General features: G+C 46.0%; 2 protein-coding genes and 1 long non-coding RNA gene across 10 annotated transcripts in view; 2 read left to right on the top strand and 1 right to left on the bottom strand.

Annotated features, from left to right (window-relative positions):
* Positions 1 to 3,634, top strand: part of LITAF (lipopolysaccharide induced TNF factor) — a 99,237-nt gene extending 95,603 nt beyond the window's left edge. For all 6 annotated transcript variants that reach the window (XM_082429710.1, XM_082429712.1, XM_082429714.1 and 3 more), the window contains one exon: positions 2,021 to 3,634. In XM_082429710.1, the coding sequence (XP_082285836.1) occupies positions 2,021 to 2,129 (109 nt within the window). In that variant the 3' untranslated portion in view covers positions 2,130 to 3,634. The remainder of the gene's footprint in view (positions 1 to 2,020) is intronic.
* Positions 1 to 20,159, bottom strand: part of LOC309645113 — a 252,052-nt gene that overhangs the window by 102,308 nt on the left and 129,585 nt on the right. The gene's annotated exons all lie outside the window — the stretch shown is intronic.
* The window catches only part of LOC309645071 (uncharacterized protein), a 189,157-nt gene continuing 172,766 nt past the window's right edge, over positions 3,769 to 20,159 (top strand). For all 3 annotated transcript variants that reach the window (XM_082429604.1, XM_082429603.1, XM_082429605.1), the window contains exon 1: positions 3,769 to 16,411. The gene's annotated coding sequence lies outside the window, so the exon portion shown is untranslated. The remainder of the gene's footprint in view (positions 16,412 to 20,159) is intronic.

Raw genomic sequence — 20,159 nt, 5'->3', positions numbered from 1 at the left:
CCTTAAATGCAGTACTGTGTGTTCAGATCCTGCCTCTCACAGCTGTGTGGCTCTGGGCAAGTGACTTCACCTCTCTGTGCTCCAGTTTCCTCATCTGTAAACTGGGGTGTACTAATGCCCACCTCCGGGGGTGTTGAGGATAAAGTAGGTGGTTGTGTGTGTATTGCCTCTTGCAGCCATGCCCGCACTTGTCAGGCGGGAGGTTAGGATGGTCTCTAAATGCACTGGCTGCCCTTATTTGAACTCAGGTAAGCTTAGGCAATAGGAAATTCCATTCATGAGATAGTTTTCTCATCAGGATATTTCCTGATTCTGCTTTACATAAATCAGTGTCTTCCTGTAAAATGTTGATTTTTTTTTTTTAAAACTATGTGTTTTGGCAAACTTTGGTTGTAAGGCTGTGGGGTGTTTTCTGACACTGGCCAAGGCTCCAGCACCAGCTGGGTGTCCAGTGTTTCAGTTCAGCTCTGACACTACCTGGAGTTGGTGCAGACCCCACAGCTTAAGGGCTCAGTCCCACAGACTGCCCCCCACTTCAGATGCCAGTCACAAGTCGTAGGTCCCCTGTACTTCTGGCCAATCAGCGGTCCTGCTATCCCCTCTTCAGGTTTGATAATATGCTAGAATGAATGGCTCACAGAACTCAGAATGGCACTTTACTTACATTTACAGGTTTATCATACAGGAGACAGACAGATGGACAGCTAGGTGAGGAGGTAACAGGGCGAGATCCAGATGGGTCCTGAGTGCAGGGGCTTCTGTCCCCATGGAGCTGGGGTACACCACCCTTCTGGCACATAAATGCCGGATTCACCAACCCAGAATCTCTCCAAATTAGCTGTTCAAGTGTTTCTATAACCCGGCCCTCAGCCCCCCATTCCACCCCAGAGGTCTGTAGTTGAGGTTGAAAGTTCCAGCCCTCTGGTCTCTTGGTCTTTCTGCTGACCAGCCCATCCCGAGCCTGTCTAGGGACCTACCCTAGTCACCTCATTAGCATAAACTCAGGTGTGAGTGAAAGGGGCTCTTTGTGAATAACAGAAGACACTCCTCTCACTCAGGAAGTTCCACGGGTTTTGGAGCTCTGTGCCGGGAACCAAAGACCAAATATATTTCTTCTTACACCTCAGGCTGTATGGAGGTCCTGCCTGCGCGCGCTAATGATGGATTATGTAGGTTAAGAGATGTGATTTGTGGAAATTTATATGATTGTTGCTGTGAGAAGCAGGCTCTCTGTATGGAAAAGTGATCAGTCCAAGACAGGAGTCAGCAAACTACAGCCCAGGGGCCAAATCCAGCCTATTTTAAGTTCTATTGGAACACGTCACGCCCTTTATTTACGGATTATCTGTGGTTGCTTTCATGCTCCAATGACAGAACAAGACCCATGTAGCCTGAAATACATACTCTCTGGCCCTTTACAAAAGAAGTGCACCGATTCCAATCTAACACTTTGAAAGATGCCTAAATGTCCCAGGACTTGATAATACACCCAGAGCAGTCTGTCTGTGGGAGCAGCCTTGGCAATGGTTGGGATCTTCATTCCCAGGGCTGCCATAACAAATTACCATAAACCTGGTGGCTTAAAACAATAGGAATTTATTCTCTCCCCATTCTGGAAGCCAGAAGTCCAAAATCAAGGTGCCATGTTCCTTCCGAAGGCTCTAAGGGCAGAATCCTTCCTTGTCTCTTCTAGCTTCTGGTAGTCCAGGTGTTCTTTGGCTGTGGCTGCATCACTCCAATCTCTGCCTCTGTCTTTACGTGGGCTTTGTCCCTCTTTGTATTTCTGTGTGTCCTTTTCTCTCCTTATCAGGATCCTGGTCTTTGAGTTTAAGGAGCCCTCCCTCATAATCCAGGAAGATCCCATCTTGGGATCCTTAATTACATCTGCGAAGACCCTTTTTCCAAATAAGGTCACGTTTATAAGTTCCGGGGATTGAGACTCCGACATACCTTTCTGGCGGCTATCGTCCAAACGACTACAGTCTGTAACCCTCTCCATGTGTGGTCTTTTTTCTTCTAGGTGCATCGCGGGCTGCTGCTTCATCCCTTTCTGTGTGGACGCTCTGCAGGATGTGGACCACTACTGTCCCAACTGCAAAGCTCTCCTGGGCACCTACAAGCGTTTGTAGGACTCAGCCAGACCCGAAGGGAGCCGTGTGCTGCAGGAAGGCCTTTCCAACTCTCGCCCAGCCCCGCCCCTGGTGAAGGCTCCATTTTGGTGCTCTCATCTCTCCAGGGTCTCCACCTTCGTGTCTTCTTTTGGGGGGAAAATATCGCAAAAATAACACACCTCCAAACCCCAGAAATTGCTGCTTGGAGTCGTGCACAGGACATGCAAAGACATTCTCCTTGAGTGCTGGTTCAAGGGTTTCCTGCCTCCCCGTCTGTGACCCCAAGTCATCCCATCCAACTGTGAGCATTGTGCCGTCTGAGTATCTTCTGGTGATTTGCCACTGGCCAGCTTCTTTTTTTGCCTCAGTGGGCCTTTCCCTTGGTGGTCTCAAACTGAGAAGCCCCAGATTGCCTTATTTTTGAAACTGTTCTGGCCCCAGTACGGCTGAACCAACCTTTAGTGCCTACCGTCATAGCCATCTGTTTCCACTTCTGATGACAAAAATCTTGCCTTACAGTCTAAGGGCTTGGCTCTCAGATTCTGTAACTGCAGGCTTTTAAATAGCACACAAATTCACTTTAATTTCTTAATTCGTTTTTAAGTACAGGGAGGGGTTATTCACACCCATCAGACACATAGCCATGAGGTCATAAATGCAGGCTAGGAATAGAAGGCTGGATCTTTTCACTGATCTGCCTTCCTTGGACCAGATCCTCAGCCACTTTCCACGAAGGGCTTTTTTTTTTTTTGGTAGAGGAATTGTTTGTATTAACAGTTTTTGTGACCTCCTTTTGGTCTTAAACACCTTTGAACATAATTTTGAAAGGAGGGATTTATAGAACTGTTTTCCGTAACTATATGACTGGTATCATTTTCCCATTTGCCAATGCACTCTCACTTTTTTTTTTCCTTAACAGAAAAAGTAATGGGGATAATTTCATCCACTGCCTTTACTTGGGTTTAGTGTTGTTCCTAAAGACCTTCATAATGGAACTCTTAAAGCGGGTCCCCTTTTAGGTTCCTGGTGGATATTTGGAAAGACAAAGGAAAGCGTGTTTGAGCACATCTGAGTACCATGGTGCTGAAAAGTGTGGGGACCTGACTGTTTCAAAGGCATCTGAAGTCTGGGTTTTATTTTTCAGAAATCAATTTGTTGTATAACATCTGAAGACATGATTTCTAGGACTGAAGCAGCAAGCCAGAGTTCTCTGTTCGCTGCTGTGTCATCTTTGAAATCAAGACAAAGCCGGGCTCGACTTTCAGGAGTCCCTGTTTTGATAATAAATAGGCACAGGGAATGCATGTGAATAATATTATGTAGAAATCAAGCCTAGGTCTTGATCGAAAATCTGTATATTGGTTCAAAATTATAGTCATAACCCATTGATTCAGCTTATTCATTTGATGTTTCGAAAGTTCCAGTAATTATTTTTGCAATGACTGTGGATACTACATAGTACTTTGGTGTTATCTGCTTTTCAAAAATAAAGTCTTTTGTTCACTCTGTGAACTATTCATCAATTCTTACGGTGTGAAGAAAGGTCTCATGTTGTGTTTCCAGCCGTTGGTACAAAGAACCCTTTATTTGTTCCATCACAGTAGAAAATCCTTCATGATAAAAACTACAGACTTGCTGAATATCCCCCGATGTCAAGATGACCGATGTTGAGTTGGGTGGATAGCTAGTGAGTCAGATTTGAACATTAGGCTGTTGGAACCCAATAGGCGTCATCAGTGGCAGCAAGCCATAGCTTTCAAGTTTTAATAAAATGCACAGAAGAAAGCCGTCCTCATTCATGCTCCGAACAAAACATGCTTTGTTAATTGATCGGGGTAGATGTGAGATGCTAGAAGGAGGGCATTGTAACTCGCCGGGAATATGAATGTCATCCTCTTTTCCTACCTGGTGATAAAGCTTCATTTTGGAAGGTGCCGGAAAATCATGCCACCTTGGTGCGACTTTGTCATTTAAACCCTAACTTCTGGTCTTAAAAAATTGCCACTCAGCCGATCCTGAGCATGTGTTTTTCTTGCATTTGACAAAATTGAAGGCCATGCATATTTAGCAGTTTTGCTCAGATGGTGGCATATAAATGGTCTCAAGCTGTTATCAATTACATATGCAGAGTCTTCAAAACAAGAGCCCTATTTCGAGGACCGTAACATATATGTGTATTCTGGGAAACTTTAAAAATAACATCAGATGCCTGGAGCATGAAGTGTTCGTCAGACATTCTATTTTATTCTTTGAAATACGGGCTTATTCATATATTTTTACAAATTAAAAGGCTCTTTTGTTCTTCCCCTGTTTATTGGGGACTTTGGAGTTTGTTGCAAACACTGAATCACATTCAGTGAATGCGAGAGCTTTATTTTATATCTACTTGGACCTCAAAGAAGAATATTTACCAATTTCAAACCCGAAATGGCTGTACATCTTATATACCGTTAGTCCATCTAGACCTTGTACACATACAAGTGTTGGTTTGTGTCTTGTTATCAAAAAGAATTCAGTTTTTGCATCTGTTTAAGCCAACTTTGAGCACATGACTGATTCCTGGCTGACCACAACATTACCCATGAAAATGTTTTCTCTGGGACAACTGGCTTCCCAGTTGCTACCGAGAACACTTCTATTGGGCCCTGAACTATTCATAAATGTGGCTTCATATACTCACACACCATTTGGCCTCGGTTTTCTCCCCAGTGACAAACCTCTCGTGTTTGGGATATTAAAATCCTTCTCTGAATTTTTGAGCTCAAAGATCTCTGTTTAGGAGTAAGTGTAGACGTTGGAATTTTACTTAACAAAATTCTGATTTGCATTTTGGATCCTATTAAAGTTATCTCCTGCATTTATGACTCAGATGTTTATAATGAGTCGTCTGTTTTTCATGGGCACACCAGTGAATTGAAAGTAGATCCAGCAAGGGCGATGAAAGAGAGAAACCCGGAGGTTTTTTGTTTTTTGGTTTTTTTTGTCTTAAGAATTTTAAAGAAACAAGAATCTGAGGCTTGGAAAGATTTAAAAAAAGAAGGAAGAAAAAAGTTCATGGCCAAGTATACAGTCTAGTGCATTTAACTGTTTTGTGACTGTTCTCTGCAGTATTAGGAAAATGTTCACACATTGAAATACCTTTTTTTTCCCCTTTTAAATTATTTTTTAGAGCAGTTTTAGGTTCATAGCAAAATTGAGCGGAAGGTACAGAGAGTTGTCATACATCCCCTGTCCCCACGCATGCACAGCCTCCCCATCACCGGCATCCCCTACATTTGTTACAATTGATGAACCTGCACTGACTTATGATCACCATCCAAAGTCCATAGTTGGCGTTAGGGTTTACTCCTGGTGTTGTACATTTCTCTGTGTGTGTGTTTCTTTATTTTTATTTATTTTTTTGGCCATGCCTCTCAGCTTTTGGGATCTTAGTTCCACGATCAGGGATTGAACCCGGGGCCACAGCAGTGAAAGCCCTGAGTCCTAACCACTGGACCGCCTCATTCTGTGTGTTTGGACAAATGTATAATGACATGTATCCACCATCATAGCATCGTACAGAATAATTTCACTGCCCTAAAAATCTATGTGTTGCCTATTCATCCCTCCCTCCCCACTAGCCCCTAGCCACTGATCTGACTGGCTCCATAGTTTTGCCTTTCCCAGAATGTCATACAGTTGGAATCATGCAGAGTTGGAAACATATATACAGGAATCATAGCCTTTTCAGATTGGCTTCTTTCACTTAGCAATATGCATTTAAGGTTCTCCATGTCTTCTCATGGCTGGGTAGCTCATTTCTTTATTATTCAGATAATATCTCTTTGGATGTGCCATACATGTAAGTACCTATACTGTTCTTAGTACTGCAGTGTCTCAGTGATGTTGTACCTGGTTTCCCAAATGGGCAAAATCAATGTAGCTCGTGTGTCCAACATCAGTGTCATCAGAGAGCGCAGTACTGTTTGTGAACCCTGTGTTTATATAGTTGTATATGTGTTGGGGGGGTTACCGGGCTCAGCTTTGGCTGCTCGTTGCTCAAGAATCCAATACTGAGAGACAAGTGTTGGGTAAAAGTAAAGATAGCTTTATTGAGGAATCTGGCAATCCTGGGGAGAAGGTGGACTCATGACCCAAAGAACCAACTCCCCACTGTCAATCGGGGGCAAGAGCTTTTAAAAGGGTGTTTCGGGGTTGGGGGAGGGGGCTACGTGCAGAACAGCACAGGCAGCTCCAACAATCCCCTTGAAATTAGTCGTGCGGTGGCCTGATCAGCGTCATCATGGTTGTTTTAGGTACAGTTCATCTTTAATTCCAGGGTCGGTTTGTTATGAGGCCAGTTCTCAGAATTGTGTAAGATGGAGCAGCTTAGGTCATGGCTGCAGTCTGGTCATCATGTAGTTAACTTCTTCCACCTGGTGGGGGTTTTAGCATCTGCAAAACAGCTCAAAGGATATGGCTCGGAATATTATTGATAGCCCTTGAGGAGAAACTAAAGGTCCTTGACTTCATTTAATGGCTAAACTATTATTATTGGGTTGGCCAAAAAGTTCGTTTGGGTTTTTCCATAAGATGTCATGGAAAAATCCAAACGAACTTCTTGGCCAACCCAATATTTTGTCTTGTTTGATTATTTTCCTTTGCTTCTGTATTTTCTCGCTTCTCTGATTAAATTTATTCCTTGGCTAAAGTTTTTCTATATACAAGAGGCAGGCGGAGGACATGAGGGGTATGTCCTGGGAAGATTGCTCTGTTACAGGGGGGTCACAGTGCAAAGTGAGTGCCAAGGGCAACATCTGGGAACCTCTGGTCTGGCACATCTGTGGTTTTCATGTATCACTGATTGACTCCTGCTGTATTCAAGGCATTTGTATAGCTTGGATACCAGACACAGCCCTGCCCGGGAAAAGTGATCACTGGGCCTAGAACTACCCTGCCAACATTTCTGGTGGCTTCTTTATTTTTTGTTTTAAGCTAAAATTCATGTAACATTATTTTTTTTTAAATTTTATTTTATATTGGAGTATAGTTGATTTACAATGTTGTGTTAGTTTCACTTGTATAGGAAAGTGATTCAGTTATACATACACATACATCTATTTTTTTTTCAGATTCTTTTCCTATATAGGTTATTACAGAATATTGAGTAGAGTTCCCTATGCTATACAGTAGGTCCTTGTTGATTATCTATTTTATATATAGTAGTCTGTATGTCAATCTCAATCTCCATCATGTAACATTAAAGTGTATGATTCAGTGACATCTGGTGGATTCACAGTGTTGTGCAACCATCACTTGTATCGAGTTCCAAAACATTTCCATCAGTCCAACATAAAACTCCATACCCCTTAAGCAGTCACTAGTCATTCCTCCTCCCCCAGCACCTGGCAGCCACCAATTTGCTTCTGTTTCTTTGGATTTATCTCTTCTGGACATTTCATATACACGTAATCATAATATGTGACATTTTGTGTCGGGCTTGTTTCACTGAGCATCATGTTTTTGAAGTTCATCCACAGTGCAGCATGTGTCAGGGCTTCATTCCTTTCAGTGGCTGAATAATATTCCATTGTATGGATATGCCACATTTTGTTTATCCCTTTACCTATGGATGGCCCATCTGAGTCATTTCCACCTTTTGGTGATTGTGAATAAGGCTGCTGTGAACATTTGTTTACCGGTTATTATGTGAGAGTATGTTTACAGTTCTCTTGGGTATATACGTACAAGTGGAATTGCTGGGTCACATGGTAATTCAGTTTAACTCTTTGAGGAGCTGCCCGATGGCTTCTTAAAGAAATGTGTCCTATTGTAAAGCCACATCTGGCACAGGCTACAATTTGGAACTGCCCTGCCCTGGAGAATTCTGCCCTCTTCTGCAGTGAGAGCTGTTTGGAGCAGCCTGGTGGCAACAGAGCTGGATTTGGAGCAGGAAGACCTGCTCCCTGGGCCGTCCTGCCCAGACTCCTCAGCTGATCTGAACCCCATTCAATCCTCTGGGGCTCCCACTGAGCCTGAAAAATGAGGAGGGGTGGATGGTACATCTCGGCCCCTCCGAGTGGGCCCTCTAAGGTGTTCAACTGTTTGTCCTTTGTTTACCTGTATGCCCAGCTTGGGATACAGCAGTAAAGTGGGAAACACTATCCTCTCCCTCATGGAATTGATGGTAGAAGGGGAGAGAGAGACATCAAATAAGAAAACCTAACATTTCCAACCTGTTACAAACCAGGAGGGAAAAGTGCAGGAAAACAGGGTACAGTAAGTCCCCTACATACGAATGAGTTCCGTTCTGAGAGCGTGTTTGTAAGGCATCTCGCAAGCATTGAAGATGTTATCTCCAATTATTATTATTATTACTGCTATTTGTTAGCAGAGAACAGAGAAATGCTGTCCCCCCAGGTCAGCTGCTTGGAGAGTAAGGCTGTGGGGTCCTCTGTTCCTTTAGACTACTCTGCAGTGGGTGATTTGCCAATGGCCTTACAAGATCCCTCTTGAACTCTAGGTCCACTCTAAACAATAGCTCTTCTCTTATTTGGGAGGCTGGGGTCAGCGGTTCAGACCCTAAAGTCACACACCTGGTCTTATGTCCTGCCTCAGCCATTTATTCACTGTGTGACTATGGGTGAGATTCTTAACCTCTCTAGGCCTCACTTTCCACTTCCATAAAATGACATGATAAATAGAACCCATGTTCCAGGTTGACTGACCCTTGTGTGGGCCATGAGCTGGGCAACATCAAACCTACAACTGAGGGAGAATGTGGAGGTGGCGGGGGGGGGGGGTCCCAGGAAATGGATCCTGGGGGCACAAGGGTCTAATTTCTGGGATCACCTCAGTGGGATGAAGCCAGGCCTTTGGAGTATAAGATGGCAGCAGTAGGAGTGAATAAGGCCCTAGAACTGGGTTTGAGTCTGGGGAGGGTTCTGGTTACTGCTCTTTATTTACTGCTTCCCGAAGTGGGAATTAAATGCACTACTTGGCTCAAGTCTGGACATCTAACTAGACGTTCTGAGGTTTCTTCAGACTCTGTAGTTGATGGATAATTTCGTCTTTGTCTTATTGGGATCGTACTGGAGTTTTTAACCTACACGTAAACATCATGACAGAAATGGGTTGTTTATAGTTTCATTCATTCATTCACCCTGCTCTTGTGGATTTCAGGTGGTGATAAGTTCTGTGAAGTATGTAAAACAAGGTAACGGGACAGTCACAGAGATGGGAGGTGAGGTAGAGTAGTCACGGCAGGCTTCACGGAGGAGGTGGTATTTGAGTTCAGACCTGAACGACAAGCTGGAGCCACACACACACAGAGTATTCCAGGAAGTGGGGACAGTGAGTGCAAAGGCCCTGCGGCAGGCAGAGCTGGGTGTGTTAAGGGATGAAGAAAAATAGAGGACGGTCAGCACATAGTGAGTGGAGAAATGAGGAGAAGCTGAGGCTGTGAGGGGAGCAGAGGGCAGACGGTGCAGGCTTGTGCAACGCCAGTCAGAGGCCCGGGTTTTATTCAGATCACAATGGGAAAGACAGTGGGCTACTCAACAATACAAAGGAACCAACTATTGATGCATGCGACAACATGGACGAGTCTCAAAACAAATACGCTGAGTGTAAGAAGCAAGACAAAACAAGGGGTGCGTGGTGTATGATTCCATTTATATGAAATTCTAGAAACCACGAACTAATCAGTGTTTGCCTGGTTGAGGGAGGGATGAGCAAGGGGGCGAGGAAACTTTTGGGGGTGATGGATTCATTCACTATCTTGATTAGTGGCTGTGGTTTGTTGGTTGGACACATATGTTAAAACTGATCATACCGTACTTCTTAAATATGTGCAGTTTGCAATTCGTCGCTTACATGTCAATGAAACTGGGAAAGATTGCGTGGGAAGCCGCTAGTGGATTTCAGCGGTGAGGGGACATGATGTGGTTCAGCGAACAGACCTGGGGCAGAAGCCTGGGTTGCAGCAGGGCCTGGGGAAGCTGCTCAGGCAGAGAGGAGGGTGGAGGGGTCCCCGTGGAGCAGGCGGAGCTCAGCTTCAGGGAATTCAGACCCCGGTACCTCTTCTGATCCAGCTGTCAAGTAAAAGAAGACCTTGCAAATTCACCTTTTCAAGAGATGAGTAAACATTTGAAGCCCATTTATTAAAATCTCATTTGACTCCTCAGTGAAACAGAATTGTTTTCCCTGGGTTGTCTGACAGACAGCTGTGGCTGTGAGTTCTGTGAAGGCAGGACTCAGTCAGGCAGAGACCCTGCTGGGGCCACAGTGCCCAGCACAGGAGTTGGCATGTGCCCGGTGCTCGGTGAATATTTCAAATGAAGACATGAATGAATGAATGAAAGCTTATATCGAGTAAGGCAGCTTCAAAGGGCAACCCTCCTGCGTGTCCTAATCCATAGCCGCCTTCATTCCCAGACCAGATGGTACAGCTCTCGGCCCTTCAAAGTCATCGACAGCAAAGACAGGCTCAGTGTGACCCCTCAGCTCTCCTTAACCAGGGGGAGAAAGTGGGCTGAGGGTTTCCTGCAACAGGCCTGGAAGTTCTGAAGAGAACAGGGTACCGGCTCCACCTCTAACTTGCTGTGTGACTGTGAGCAAGTCACTGTGCCTCTCTGGGCTTTCTCTTCTGAAAAAATGGGACATTGAAAGTATCACCTCCTGAGGCCCTCATGAGCTCCATCTATTCCTTCATCCATTCACTCAAGAAACACCCTGTGATTCTAAAGGTTAAAACCAAAAAAAGGGACCTCCAGATCACCCTTGTTAGCCAGAAAGTGAAAAATCCCCAGGTCGTTTGCATTCCTAGAGCATTGCTGTTGAGGTTTTACTATACTTTTCCTGGACTTGGTTTTGCTGAATTAGTGAAGCGGAATTGGGAAAGAGAATACAATAGCGTTCAAATTAATAAGCGTCCTGGCCCCCAACGGCTCCAGCCTTTATGTCTCAGACCCTATGCCCCTCATTTTTTTATTTTTTATTTTTTGTTTTTGCCCCGTGTTTTAATGCACACCTGTTTGGGAGTAGACTGACAGCAAGGTCAGAGAGTCACTTTTGGTGTCAGGCACGATAATAAATTCTGAACAATTCACATGGGGAGAAGCCTGGGGTCATAGGAAGTCAACCGGACAGGAGTCAAGCAACCTGGTCCCCACCCGAAATCTGCCTCCTCTGTAGTCGTGTGACCCCACTTCAAGTGTGACCCCTTCTCCTCTCCAGCCCCTGGGCCTCAGTTTTCTAGGCTGGATCAGAGGATCTTTCAGGAGCCTCAACAAGGTGAAATGACAAAATCAGCTGCCTAAAGGCTCAGCAGGTGACATTTGTGAGTGAAGCAGGACTAGTGTGTGATGATAGGGAGTGGTGGGGACTGTGGCAAAATGAATGCTGCAAGCTCAGTGTATCAGCTACAGGGGGAGTGTGCACGCAGGGTAGCCAGATACTTTTGTAGTGATTGTATTTTGGGGGAGGGGCACCTCATCCTCTCAAATTATCAAGTCATTCTGATGTTTTCACCTGCTTAGGGGGTGGCCTTTAGGTTTCACTACCTGATGAGTCTGAAAACTGTGTTAGGAAAGTTCATTTCTGTTCTGTGTCTTTATGTGATTTCATTTGCTCTGTCTCCCTCTCTGGGGGGCAATCCCTGGATGCCTTCCATTTTCTTTGGAAGAGTGAAACCTAATCCTTTACTCTAGCTCTTGTCCCCGGATTTCCTGTTGATAAGCAGGAAGGGCAAGGCTGACTTCAAGTAAGTGGGTGGATTCCAGGTGGGTGTGGTCAGTAGAAATTGTTCCATCTGCCCAGCGGGCCACAGGGTTTTCCCAGGAGTCTGCCGGTAATCCCCTCTCCAACCTGAGCTCATCTGGGCATCCCCAGCAAGGACACTGTGGAGAAAGGGAAAGTGAAACATTTGACGATCACTTTTTCTTTCAGTGGGGATTGTTTCTTTTGCTTTGTTCTGGGGCTGGGGGCTGTCCCAGCAGAGAGAACCGGGAAGGGAGCATATGGTAAAAAAAATGCTCACAGCTCTTTAGGGTTGTTTTCTAAGCCATAATTTGCATTTCTTGTTCATGTCTGAAATTAAAGTAGTAGAAAAAAGAAAAGCTTATCATAAGCCTGATGGGGAAGTGGTGGGTTGAGGTCTCCCCTTTCTGCACATGCTTGAACTTGAAACTCTTAGCACAGCAAGGAGTTCCCAGCAGCTGGGTGGGGGGATAGGGGGGTGCGTGTGGGGGAGGGGTGGCGGGTGGAGGCTCTGAACTCATCGGCTTCATCAGCCGAATCTGATCACTGCTGCCTGCGATGATGGGATTTAGGGATTCTTTCCTTAGTTTCGCTGAGGGCCTGTTTTTTTTTTTTTTTTTTTTTTTTTAGTTGAAGTATATATAGTTGATTTACAGTTAGTTTCAGGTGAACAACATAGTGATTCAATAGATTATACTCCATTTAATGTTATTATAAAATGTTGGTTACATTCCCTGTGCTGTCCTGTATATCCTTGTAGCTTATTTATTTTATGCTTAGTAGCTGGTACCTCTTGATCTACCCCTATCTTGTCCCTCCCCACTTCCCTCTCCCCACTGGTAACCACTAGTTTGTTCTCTACATCTGTGAGTCTGTTTCTGTTTTGTTATATTCTTTTGTTTACTTTTTAAAATTCACACATAAGTTGTGGTTGTATTGGTTTACCTTTCCCTACCTTGTTGTTTTTCTAACTAGGTATCTTCCTCCTCACTTTATCTTCTTCCTGCCCTCTGTCCTAAAGTCTTATTTTTTTTTTTATTTTAGTTTTTGGGCACGCCATGCGGCATGTGGGATCTTAGTTCCCCGACCAGGGATCGAAACCGAGCTCCCTGCACTGCAAGTGCAGAGTCTTAACCATGGACCCCCAGGGAAGTCCCTGTCCTAAAGTCTTAGATTAGCTCAGGCCTTCATCAATGACCAGATCTCATGTGTGAGCATACGTGTGTGTGTGTGTGTGTGTGTTGGTGCACAGCCTCTGTGAGGGTATACGGGGGTCTGGACTTGTGTGTGTGTCTGGGTGTGTCTGTGGATGTTTGCTGAGGGATGGTTCTAGGTGTCTGTGATGTGTGTCTCTGTACCCACTGTGAGTGGCTATGTGTGTGTGTGTGTGTGTCCCTGGGTATTTGCAGGGGAAAGAGAAGTGACAGAGCTACTTGGAGCTGCGTTTCCCTCCAGGGCTTCCTGAAGGCGGCTTCAGTCCCTCAGCTTGGGAGGCCTCCAGGGACTTCAGGCCAGCCAGCCCAGCGGGGAAGGGGCTGTCACCTAGCTGATCTCAGGGACTAAGGGGTGAGAATGATCGTTCTTCTGCCAGTCCCTACATGTAAGCTGCTTGGAATACTGCGTGGGTGCGGGCACCCTGGCCTCCCCGACCTTGTCAATCACTCCCCATGGTAGGGGGTGACTCCAGTTGGGAAAGACTTATTGAAACCTCCACAGCAGGACCAGGCCTGGCCTGCATTCAGCCTGGGCTGGGGGAGCATTTATAAAACTCCCCAATCTGGCCACACCCCAGACCAACTGGATCAGAATCTCCCAGGCTGCAACAAAGCCCGGGGCTGATTTCCCCACTGGGCACCTGGGGCAAATGATATTTTTAGGGACGCAGGGAAATGCTTGATTTTTTAATTTTTTTAATGAGGAGGGAAAAGCCTGAATAAAATAATAACGAATATATAATAATGAATCCAACCTGGATTATATTCCTCTTTCTATCAACGCAGCCTTAAAATACACTTTTGAATATATTTTTAAGGAGGGAGGGGCCCAGGGAAGTCGTCACGTGGCTCCAGGTTGCAGGCCCTGGTCTACCGTTGATGCGATAGACTCAATTGTGCCTCCCTTCTTTCAATAAATGTTTATTGGCTGTGTAACGTGTAAGGAGACAGTCCCCTTGCTCTTGGGGAATTTAAATAAGAATTTCATCTCATGTTGTCTTCACCAATCCTGCCAAGAACTCTTCCAGATGGAAAAGAAAAACATCTTTGCCGTTTTACAGATAAAATAATGAAGAAGGACTTCCCTGGCAGTCCAGTGGTTAAGACTCAGCGCTTCCACTGCAGGGGGCGCCGGTTTGATCCCTGGTCTGGGAACTAAGATCCCACGTGCTGCGTGGTATGGCCAAAAAAATAAAAATTAATAAAAACAAAAATAACGGAGACACAGAATAAGTGTGAGTTACACAGGGCTACCGGGCGACCCACAGCATAGTGAGGCCTTCTGGTCCTAAAATACACCTTGGGCTTGTTAAACATAGATTTCTGGGCCTTTTGCCAGGAGATTTGGATTCAGAAGGCCTGGGAGGGGACCCAGGAATATGCATTTTTATATAAAAGCACCTAGGTGGTTCCTAAAGGCAGGTGAGTTTGAGAAATGCTGTTCCACACGGCCTGGGGCCAGATCAGCCAGAGAGAAGGAACTGAAGTCAGGCCAAGGGAGGGGCCCCGACCTCGGCACTGCTGGCACCTTGGTCCAGATCTTTTCTTGGGTGGGGGCTGTCCTGTGCATTGTAGGATGTCGAGCAGCGTCCTTGGCCCCTACTCACCAGACACCACAAGCACATGCCTCAGTCAGCACAACCAAAAATTCTCCAGACATTGCTAAATGTTCCCGGGGGACAAAATGGCCCCATTGAGAACCCCTGGGCTAAGTACATGGGTTGAAGCCAACATTTCCCGTGTTTGGGAGTTGGGGTGTCCCTCACTATCCAAGCATGTGGTTAACATGTAAAACATGCCCATTTCCATAAATAGGAATGGAGCATGGACCCCTGCTACCACGTGGATGAACCTTGACAACAGGGTGCTAAATGAAAGAAGCCAGATATAAAGGCAGTGTAGTCTATGGTTCCATTGATATGAAATGTCCAGAATAGATAACTCCATAGAGACAGAAAGCAGATTGGTGGTTGCCGGGGGTGGGGGGAGATGGGGAGTGACTGCCTAATGGGCATGGGGTCTCCTTTGGGAGTGACGAGAATGTTCCAGAACAAGATAGAGGGGGTGGTTGCACCACATCGTGAAATGTACTAAATGCCACTGAATTGTCCACTTTACAATGGTTAATTTTATGTAACATGAGTTTCACCTCAATAAAAAAAAGTACCAGTTTGTATAATTTACTGTGACAGTTGGTAAGATGCGGGTGGAGTGAATTGTGAATGCAGCATGCATTGGACCTTTAAATGAGGTCATCATAACCATTAACAAGTATAATAAGAACGTAACATACAATTAAATAATATTTTAAAAGCAAGAGTAGAATTTGAGGGCTGGACCTCAGTACTCTTGTCTTTGGAACTGGTATAATGCTGGGTGAGAGTTAGTATGCAGTATGAGCTTGTTGAATTTGAGAAGCAAAAAGAACTGAAAGCAGTTCCATCAAGAACCTGACTGAGCCTGTGACGTGCAACCTGCTGTATGGCCGAGGCATATCATTTCAACTTCCCGGGCTGAGTTCCTCTCTTCTCTAAAAAGAGGCAGGCTGATCCTTCCAGCTCTAAACGTCTGTGCTGGGACATGGCCAGATCAGAGAGAAGGCTCTGGAACATGCCAGAACATGCTGGAACATTCCAGGGGCTGGCTTTCTTGGGGTATTAGAGGCAAGCTCCTGGGCGAGCCAGGAAACCCATCAAGACACAGGCTTGGCATCCAAGAGTCTCAGTTAGGACCAGGCAGTGTCCAGCTTTGATAAGCAGGATCACAATAGCCAAGCAGGAAGACTAAACCACAAGAACTGGCCACCTGGGTCCCCTTCCTGCCGTCTGCCGCCAGGTGTGAGCATCTGTGTCAGCACACCTGGCTCACCATGGGGATGAAGCCACCTCTGCAGTCATTTGAAAGCCCCCGCATTCCTTTCACAGGGGGGTCATGGGGGCCGCCTCCCTCCCTGGCTGGCCCGAGAATGCCACGTTTAGAGTGACTCTTTTGCCTTCACTGACCCAAGGTGAAGGGTTTCTTCCTTGGGTCGTGATGAATGGAGCCCATTCCCTGGAAGCAGGAACAAATAAATGCTTGGGCATGGTTTATAGTCCTCACGTGAGCTCACTTGTTACCTCGCAGCGGATGTGAATGGAATGCTGGGCAGGTGTGTCTCTGTTTGGAGGAGGTGGAGGCTGGAAGCAGGTTAATATAAAGCTGAGGCCCCGGCGCAGTGGCTGCTGGGCCTCTGAGTAGCAGGCGTGGCGGGAGAAGGTTCTGGGAGAAGCAGGGCTCCAAATGCAGAGACGCGCTCAGACTCCACTGTAGAATCTCCTCTGTAAACAGCCACTGAAAAAGGGCTTCTAGGTAAGAACTTATGCGGTTTTGTTTTTTGATAATAGCTTTATTGAGATATAATTCACATACCATGCCATCCACACATTTAAAGCGTACAATTCAGTGGTGTTTTAGCATATTCACAGAATTTTACAACTATCACTACAACCCATCTTACAACATTTTCATCAACCCCCAAAAGACACCCCATAACTTTTAGTTATCACCCACCCATCTACCCCACCTCACCACCCACCAGTCCTAAGCAACCGCTAATCTATTTTGCCTCTGGAGTTGCCCATTCTGGACATTTCATATAAATGGAATCGTATAGTGTGTGGTTTTTTTTGCATCTGGCTTTTTTTCTCTTAGCATGTTTCCGAGGTTTATCCATGTTGTAGCGTGTACCGGTACTTCGTTCCTTTGGACGGTCAGATGGCCTTCCGTTGTATGGATATAGCACATCTTGTTTATCCATTCATGTGTTGATAGCTACCTTTTTCTAAGGAATTCATGGTTCTAAAATGGCTACTCACTGTAGCGGCTGTTCAAGAAAGAATTAGCTGTGCGCCCTTTGTCAGTAAAATGATTGTTAGTTTCCTTCTGTGTTCTTTTAAAATCTTTTATTATGGTAGCAAATCAAGGTTGGAACTTTGGAGGATGAAAGGGGGCTGCTATTTATGATTATACCGGGCAACAGATGTGAAACAGGGCTGTGCTGGGCAAACCCGAGGTACAGATGCCCTCATTCCTGGGCCAAGTGAGAATGATGAATGGTCTTGTTCAGCGGACCCCGGGCTGAGGAGTCAGGGTCCTCGAGAAACCTAAGTGTGATTTTTTTCAGGCCTGGCCAAGTACTTTCAAAGGCTCTACCTGGCAGCCCCTGACCCCTGCCCGGGGGAGGGGGGAAGGCAGCTGCCCTCCCTGGCGTGTTTGGTGACAGCCAGTGAATTGCAGCCTCTGAGGGGAGTTGCGGACGAGGGCCCAGCCCCCCAACGCTGCTCTGCATACCTGCATTCCTAGGTCTTTTTATCTGAGGCCTCGGGCGGTGGTCTCCTTCAGGTGTCCCTGCTGAGGCCCCCCTGTGCTAGGTGGGGAGGAGGGGAACCGTGAAGATGCTCTTCCCCACCTCCTCCCACCCCCTCCGGCTCAGGGTCCATAAAACTGCCATAGACATTTTTGGGGGTCTCCCTCAATAAGTGAGAAAAGCCGCACGTCTGGGCTGATCTCCCCGATCCTCCACAGGTGCCAGTTCCCTGGGGGAAAGTGGAACAAAGGGAGTCAGCACTTTCCCCACTGTAGGAAGTGACGCAAAGTGTAATTCCTTTCATTTTGGGCTCGTTGCATGAATCGGCTGCTCTGACACCAGGCAGCTTCGCCCACTCTCTGCAAGCTGAAGCTGCGCGCTCCCGACATCAGCTGGAAGGGTTGCTGGATCTTTGATTGTGCAATGATGTCTGGGGGTGGGGTGGGATGGAGCTGGTGTATTGAATTTAGAATATGCAGATTGTGACTGCCTGAAATTGGCACAAGCCACCCACTTGGATCGTCAGGTAGCTCCCACTTTAGGGAAGTGAAAACCCCAGGGTCGTTTTGATTAAAGGGACAGTTTCAATACTTTCACACCAAGGAAGTAAAGTCACAAATGTATTATTGACAGAAACAGCGGGGGAGGTGATATTGCAGTCAGCTGGCGGGAGAGCAGTCTTCCATCCCAGGTCACAGGGGTCAGGAGGCAGACAGGGAGCACCTCTGACTTACGACCTGTGGTTGGGGCAGAGGCCACTCACTTTTCTCAGGCTCAACTCTAAGTGGTTATTTTTCAAAGCACCCTGGGAAAAGCAAAGCAGGAGCTTGGCGGGGTTGGCGGGGGTAGGGGAGGGGAATCCTAAACTCAGATCCTACAAGGCTGGGCTCCTGGTGTGAGCAGGGTTGTCATACTGTAAAAAGCTTGGTGTGGACAAAAAAAATGTTGCCTGCTATTTCATTAAACAAAGAATGTTGCCCGCTGCCAAGCTATCAGCCACTGTAGCTGCCCCCAAGGGGAATTCAGGATGGAGAAAATCAGCTCCACACATGACAGGTCAATAAATCGAGAGATGAGTTTTGGGGGGCAAGGAACAGCGACTTTATTCGGAAAGCCAGCAGACCAAGAAGATGGTGAACTAGTGTCCCCAAAAGCCATCTGCCCTGAGTTAGAATTCAGGCTTCTTTTATACTAAAAAAGGAGAGGGTCAAGTTCTGGTTCTGTTCAGGTTCCGGAGGGGACTTGTTAATTTCTTTCTTCCTGCAGCCATTCACAGGTGGGCCTGGTCAGGAGCTTTCCTGTGAGATAAACAAAGGTGTTTTAGCTTAAGGCTCATTACAAGGGAGCAGGGTTCCCAGAGATGGGCCATTGTAATTTAAGCTTATAGGCAACATCCCTTTCAAGATTAACTTGTAGCAAAAGTAATAGAATACAAAGGTTAAAGTAAAAGAAACAGCTCCAGTATGGGGTCAGATTTTTTCTTCCCCGTTACAACACTGGCCCTAGATAAGATGCATATCAAAGGAATAATTTCAATGAGCCCAGACTCTTGCATCTTCCCACACATAGAAAAGCACTAAAATCATTAACTTGAGATGTCTGCATTTGGTGATTAGCAATAGTCTTTTGATATTCGATTACATGTTTCCTTCAGCAAAACTCCTATATATCCTGGCTCTTCCCTTACCTCTTTGGAATAGTTCCTCAGAGCTATCTGTCCTGGGCTACAGCCCTCAGTAAGGTCCCCACAATAAAACGTAAAACATAACTGGCAACTTTTAGTTTGCGCATTTTTTTTCAGTCGACATTAGGCAACAACTCAAAACAGCTGTTTTCTCATCACAATTGACCCTGTGATGAGGAATATTAGAGGGAGGGGTGGGCTTCGCCCTTGACAAGATATACTGTCTGTTTTCAAGTGTTTCATATCCATGGCCTCTATGGGCCTCCCCACTTTCACCTGCAAAACATCCAAACCCCTTTTCACTTTTCTTTTCCCTGATAGCACTGTGTCCTCATCCTTCACGAGCTGCCAATATTACATCCAGACGTCTTGGCCCTTTCACTTACAAACAATTTATTTTTTAATTTTCTTTCTTTCTTTTTTGGCTGTGTTTGGTCTTCATTGCTGCACGTGGGCTTTCTCTAGTTGTGGCGAGTGCGGGCTACTCTTCATTGTGGTGTATGGGCTTCTCATTGCAGTGGCTTCTCTTGTTGTGGAGCACGGGCTCTAGGTGCGTGGGCTTCAGTAGTTGTGGCACGTGGGCTCAGTAGTTGTGGCTCATGGGCTCTAGAGCACAGGCTCAGTAGTTGTGGCACACAGGCTTAGTTGCTCCGCGGCATGTGGGATCTTCCTGGATCAGGGCTCGAACCCGTGTCCCCTGCATTGGCAGGCGGATTCTTAACCACTGCGCCACCAGGGAAGTCCCAACAATTTATTTTTGAATAAACATCATATGCCCCAGAGCAAAATTCAAATGGTACTGAGGCAGGAGATAGATGGACTCCAGGCTAGGCATTTATAATTGGCCTCCTTACATTTCACAGGGCAGGAAAAGTGGGCTTCAGGCCGGACACTTACAACTAGCCTCCTGTCTGCATTTCCTGAGACAGGAGATGGGTGGGCTCCAGGTTAGGCATTTACCATCAGCCTCCTGTTTGCTCTCCAAAATGGAAGTAACCACTGAAACAGGGTAAACAGCCAGGCTTTGTCTCTTGTGGATGCCCTAATATAACAGTCATTGCAGGAAC

This window comes from Balaenoptera physalus, assembly GCF_965194825.1.
Source record: "Balaenoptera physalus genome assembly, chromosome: 16".
Classification (NCBI taxonomy): Eukaryota; Metazoa; Chordata; class Mammalia; order Artiodactyla; family Balaenopteridae; genus Balaenoptera; species Balaenoptera physalus.
The sequence above is the reverse complement of the archived record's forward strand: the minus strand, read 5'-3'. Positions and strand labels throughout refer to the sequence as shown.